Genomic DNA, 6,000 nt, shown 5'->3' with positions numbered 1-6,000 from the left:
GAACTGAAGTTTGAAGAATGATTTAGCGGTTTAACTTGTTTTAATTGCCTTGATATGTTGTTTGACTTGGGCTCTTATCCATAGCGTACATCTGTGATGAGCCGACAATTCTGATAGCCAAAATTAGAGTCAATTAAACACAATATGAGCACTGCTTTTCAGATCAAATTAAAAGTGGAATTTCTAATTATGGCAGCCACAATTTTATGTTTTCTACCTTACCATGAGCCAGTAAATACATGTAGGAACCAGGCCACATCAGCGGCCGACTATTCTTGTCTGATATTATTGAAACAAAGTTGCTATACCTACTCACATTTGCTGGGATGTGGCAAATCAAATCTCTCAAATTATGGTGGCCTTATGAAGAAAACCAATAGACATGTGAGTGATGTCTATTAATACGCCAGTGACTATCAGTGTGGTATCTGTTGTTCATGCTTTCTCACCTTTGCTGCTATTTATTTGAGAAATAGCACATCAAGTCTTTTGTCTTTTTACCGGCCTGTTACCTCCAGCTTCTTCATCATTTCCAAATTCTTTCTTCCAAGAGCCATCTTTGACCTTGATATCATTCCCGTGTAACCCAACACTATAAGCATGCTTCATGCCAGCCAAGCATATCTCCCTTCGCTCATTGAAATCGAACATTGGCTTTGGATACGTGTGTCCAGAGTCCTCGGAGCTAGAAGAGCTACCGTCTCCTGTGATCCTACACCCCCATTTCTTTTGATCTGCAATGGGTGCTTTCCAGGGCTCGTATATGTGCTTTTTGTCAAAATTAGCCAGTTCGGGACAATATCTTCTGATAAGAGAGCCTTCTGGATCCCACTTCTTTCCGAACGCAATAGGCGAGTAGCAGCGGTAGAATTGAGCGAAAAATGCCGTGCAGGAGAGCCACATCCAGTTTCCCACGTTGCAGGCAACTTCGTCTACGGCCCTTTTGTTAGCTCTCGTCGAAATCGTTTAGAGGACCAAGACTCACGATCAATCAATAATTCTTCAAAAACCTCTGCACCCCGCTCCCATGATACATAACACCCACCTCGGGTCAGAAAGCAGGCAACGCTGTGTCTTCCTAGATGATGGATCCAGCCCTCCTGCTTTAGCTGGCGCATCAAAGCATCGATCCAGGGAAATCCTGTGCGACCCTCCTTCCACCGTTGAAGCCATTCCTCCGCTTCTTGCGAGTCCACATAGTAGGACCCGTCGATTAACCCATCCTGATTAGGAGGGTTTGTTTGAAGATGCCAGTCGATGAATCTAGCAACCTCGTTTCCATACGTACGCGAGAATGAGTGCCCAAGAGGTGCCTGGGCAGCGAAGTACATATCGCGGAAGAGCAGCTGACCAGGAAGATTGGTAGGCACAGTCGAAACTGGCTTTTTGGCCTTCCGTTGTTTCTCCAGAACCCCTTGGACATCCCACCAAAACTTCCGCACAGAAAGCGAACCGAAATGAAGATGAGGGGATAATAATGTGGTTGACTGGGGCTCGAAATCCGCTGGCGATGTATTGGGTTTTTCAAACCTGCCGATATAATCCTCGTTTTTGATACATTCCCCTAGTATTCTCAATGCTTCTTGCTCACCTCCACGATGAGGTGTTTTCGCCTGGGAAAGATCAATGCCGATGTCTTGCCAGGGAACAGCAAAGTCCTTTGCGGGACCCATGACATCAGCATATTGTTCATCTTTCTTGGTACGGTGTTCCGCATTCAAGTCAGGCTGACTATCAATGGAGTCTCGTTTGAGACTACTCAAGTCCATACGTTCCTTATCCCAAGGATCGGGAATGCTTTTAGGGGGGTCTAGTGGCTTCTCCGGGTTGCCATTGTTGATTTTCATGGCAGCCTTTTCCAGTTGGGTAATGCTCATGGTTGGTTTGCCATTATTTTTCCGGACAATTTCATCAGCGTCAAACAGAGTCCGACCCAATTTGACAATGACCTCGACACCAGCCTTCTGGGCCAAATGCATAATCTCATTATCTCGGTCTCGCGCATACGCATCTGTGTCCTTCTCGAAAACGAGATGTGTCACACCCCAATTCTCCCAGAGTTTGGGAAGAATGGTCTGTGGTCCCTCGCGCACAACGTGGAGCTTTTGTTTCGGATTGAGCGTCGTATATGCCTTGGACAAATCACTTTGGCACTCAAGCAGAAACTTCCACCTGTTGGGTCCGACTCGTGCTTTATAAACGTAATGCTGGTCCCATGTCCAAATTGGAATAAAGACCGAGGGGTTCAAGGCCAGAGCGGCATGTAAAGCCGGGGAATCATGAAGCCTCAAGTCTGTCCTGTGCCAGTACAGGACCACTGGGTTTGAGGCAGCTCCTGTTTTCATGCTTCTAGCAATTGGCCAGCCTCTCTGGATGCGTGAACGTGACAAATTTTGATAGGAGAAAGAATGTGGGACAGTAAAAAAAAAGAAATAGCAATAAAAGCCTGTTAATGCAGCTCAGTGCAGAATACGCAAGGGTGGTTGACACCCGGAAACCAGGGCTAACCGGTGACGTCATTGGATGTCAAGCCCTATATTAATAGTCTGTTTCCTACGAAAGCGAGGTATATTTATCGTGAAATCAGAAGACTGAATTGATTGAATTGATGCTATGCACTCAATGTGTATGGAACATCTGAGACTATTTCAATTATCGAAAAGAGCATTCACTGGGGAATGAGACCGCGGATTTCCTCCTTAGACAGAGTCTTCAGGCCAAACAAATCGTTAGAAACCTTCTCGGAGTCGAAAAGAGAACCAAATCCTTCACCAAAGATAGCCCGCAGAATGAACTTAGTAGCAAAGATTGCCGGGTTGGGGGACGGCTTGGCCAATTCTGCAAAAGCCTCCTGTTCCAGGTCTGTGGTCTTAACAACGTTCGTCTCAATGCTCTTGCCAGACAACTCCAGCAGCTCATTCTGAGTGACTCTAGCCTCATTGATATAAATTGTGGAGTTCTTAGTGGCGTCAAGGTTGTTGATGATTCCAACAACTCCCTTTCCGATGCCGGCGACAGTCGTTGTGCTGAAGCGGCGATCACCGCCATCATATAGTGTAGCCGGACCAGCAAGGTTGAGCACGAAGCCCTTCTCAAGACCCCAGTCGAGGAAGGGGCCACTAATAAGCAGCGAGTAGCTGAGCCCAGATTGCTGAGCAACGTTCTTGAGATGTTCCTGAACGCTGACCTTATCGCCAAAGACAGGCAATTTGGAAGCTCGGGGATTCGTGGTGTCGCAGCCATATTCAGAAGGGATGAATCGCTTCACGCCAGTTGCTACTGCTGCATCAATCAAGCGGAGATGGGTGGACTTGGGAACTGCGCCGACGTTTAAAGTGCTGACTACAGCATCCTGGCCGGTCAGGGCGGCCTTGAGCGAGTCGAGGGACTCATAGTCCACCTGTGCGACGTGGGCACGGGAGTCAAAGGTCTTATCGCTACCCTGTCGGGTGAGGATAGTCACGTCAAAGCCTGCGTCGAGCAGCTCCTTGAGCACTGCAGGGCCGAGATTCCCGCTAGCCTGGGGATCATGTTAGCGAACGAAAAAGTATGAGGGTGATTGGGCCGACATACTCCGGCAAGGGCAACCTTGATGCTCGTCATGTTGAAGTTGAAATAAAAATGTGGGAGGCAATCACAGAGTTGGCTTTTCGAGTGATGATTGTAGGGCTGGATGCAGTAGTGTGAGTGTTGGATGTCTAATTTGAAGGCCCCAGATGGAGGGGCTATGGCCCTTTATAACTCCATGATGCCGTGGCATATTCCGGCATATTCGCACGACATATTGCTATACAATGGGTGATTACACCTCCATCGTAAGTGCTGTACGTCATACTACGTGCATGATTGGGAGTGATTTCAAAGGCATTGATTGCGCTATCCTTGGATGACGGGATCAAACGCGGAATGAAATCCGAGATTATATAAGCTGACGAATCAACCTCCAGGGCTCCAAGGAGAGCTATACTAATACAGTGGCTTCCAAGGTTAGGGCCACCAGCTCGGGGATACTCAGCAAATACCTCGGGGATAGTTACCCAAGAAAATCGCTTATGTCACCATGCAATTTTGAGTATCCCCGAGCTGGAACCCGAGTGGCTTGCTTACCCACCTCGAATTCCGCTCTTGGTTATCAATCAAATCTTCATTCTAAAAATATCTCGAATGGTTTAACTGGATAACAAATCTTTAGTCATAATCCTCGGAATCCCACGCTTGCGATAGGTAATCCCCTTGACTGAATAATTCATACACCATTTCACGCTTCCTTCTCACACCCCTTCAATCAAAACCTATGTATCCGACAGGAATTGCAGGCTTGGATTCCACAATGCCTGCACTCGAAAATGTAATCGGGCATCACGTCGCCACATTCCTCGCATTGGGCAGAGATCCCGAGCTTCTTCCACGCCCCATCATGATAGCAATCGTGCTGCTCAACTAGGAATTGAGCTGCTTGCTCAACAACCTGTGGTGCAGGAGCGGGCTGGTTTCGGGCCGCAATCAGCTCTGCTCGCTCTTGAAGCATGGCCTCATCCCAATGGGCGCATTCGCACTGCTTCCATGGTGTAGAGCAAACGTAGCAAAATTCATGTCGGCAGCGGCATCTAGACAAATGATCGTGTGTTAGAATGGAATGTGTAGCCCTAAGGTCAAAAGGTTTTCATGTCGATAGGAGAGAATTCTTACGTGATATGGTTGCAGCCGCTACGAAGCTCAACAAGATGACTGCAACTCAAGCATCTTTGCCATCCTTTCGCTTTTCCGAGTTTAAGGACCTCTATGCGGTCATCAACACATTCTCCCTGATGGGTGATCTTCTTGCAGAGGGTACACGTTTGTCGATTGCATACTCTGCAAGTTCCGATTGTATCACGGACATGTGATGGGAGAATGTACCGAGAACAGGCTGGATCTGAGCAATAAGTACGATGCTTATCTCTATGCTCAATCTTCTTTTCCTCAAATCTCGCCCACAGGTCAGCATCGATGATACCCCGTGCAGCTTCTAATGGCAAAGGTAGCCGGCAGCAACGAGGTGGAAACAAGCTTTCGTCGGCTAGTGAATTTCGCAGGAGGTGGGTGACACATCCTTGGCAATAAACATGCGAGCAACTGTTCCGAATCATACTGGACTCGGGGTAACTTTCTGAGCAGGCGACGCACTCCCGCAAGACACCAGAAGGAGGCACCGTCGCAGTAGTCGCAGCATACACCCGCTTGCGAGTTTGAGTCTGAACACCTGGGTTCTGAACATCTGGGTTGAGGATCAAGCCTAATGTGCCACAAGATTCTTGAGGTTCTTGCAGTTGAGGTTCTTGTGGTTGGCGGGGGGCTTGTCCCTGTGGTTGGCCAGCTCCCTGTGGTTGGTGAGGAGCTTGTAGTTGGCCAGCTCCTTGTGGTTTGCGGGGAACTTGTGGTTCACCAGCTCCCTGTGGTTGATGAGTAGCTTGTGGTTGGGCAGGCACTTGCGGTTGAGTAGGTGCGCGGCCGGCAGGTTGTACCCAAGCTGCTGGCGCTTCATTCACCTCGCGTTCATGGATGTCTTGAAGAATGGCAGCCTGGTCAAGGCGTGATTCCCTCGATATCTGTAGGGCCGCTCGAAGGTCCTGTTGGGTCCTCATTCGTCCTCGAAGCTCGGCTCGCCAGTGTAAAAGAGCAAGTTTCTCATCACGAATCCGCGCTATTCCGTCATTTGCATCTCGATCCAGTGATCTCAAAGCCTCTTCAACCTCCTGTAGGGAAGTTTGTAAAACAAGATCCGCTGTCTCAAGGTCCGTGGCGTTGGGATCCATGGTGAAGATATGAGTAGGGAGAAGGGTTCTTGGTTTTTGTAGGTTGAGGACAATGTTAACTCAGATATAATGGGAAACTTACATCCCATGGACTGAGGGCAAGAACATATAGGTTTCCGACAAATGGCAAATAGGAAGTCACAGAGATTGATCAACAAGGTAAAAGATTCAGAAGTCAGATATAGATTTAAGGTGGCAGGGATTG

At 48.2% G+C, this 6,000-nt stretch overlaps 3 protein-coding genes across 3 annotated transcripts; all 3 read right to left on the bottom strand.

Moving 5' to 3' along the window:
• Positions 1-480: 480 nt before the first annotated feature.
• N7455_001497 (cryptochrome/deoxyribodipyrimidine photo-lyase family protein) lies at positions 481-2,388 on the bottom strand (the record flags this gene model as incomplete). Its single annotated transcript, XM_040951052.2, has 2 exons — positions 986-2,388; positions 481-932 (listed from the first exon to the last, which is right to left on the bottom strand). Exons 1-2 carry the CDS (start codon positions 2,343-2,345, stop codon positions 481-483), a joined length of 1,812 nt encoding a protein of 603 aa, XP_040817781.2. The 5' UTR covers positions 2,346-2,388.
• Positions 2,389-2,668: 280 nt separating this feature from the next.
• N7455_001496 (aromatic alcohol reductase) lies at positions 2,669-3,603 on the bottom strand (the record flags this gene model as incomplete). The annotated part of the gene is made up of 2 exons (XM_040950969.2): positions 2,669-3,520; positions 3,574-3,603. The coding sequence occupies 2 exons, from the start codon at positions 3,601-3,603 to the stop codon at positions 2,669-2,671; spliced, it is 882 nt and encodes a 293-aa protein (XP_040817672.1).
• Positions 3,604-4,285: 682 nt separating this feature from the next.
• On the bottom strand, positions 4,286-5,795 carry N7455_001495 (uncharacterized protein; the record flags this gene model as incomplete). The annotated part of the gene is made up of 2 exons (XM_040951464.2): positions 4,286-4,607; positions 4,690-5,795. The coding sequence occupies 2 exons, from the start codon at positions 5,793-5,795 to the stop codon at positions 4,286-4,288; spliced, it is 1,428 nt and encodes a 475-aa protein (XP_040818635.2).
• Positions 5,796-6,000: the final 205 nt, after the last annotated feature.

The sequence above is a fragment of the Penicillium solitum genome (assembly GCF_028829755.1).
Source record: "Penicillium solitum strain IBT 25940 chromosome Unknown utg000001l_segment0_segment0, whole genome shotgun sequence".
Classification (NCBI taxonomy): domain Eukaryota; kingdom Fungi; phylum Ascomycota; class Eurotiomycetes; order Eurotiales; family Aspergillaceae; genus Penicillium; species Penicillium solitum.
The sequence above is the reverse complement of the archived record's forward strand: the minus strand, read 5'-3'. Positions and strand labels throughout refer to the sequence as shown.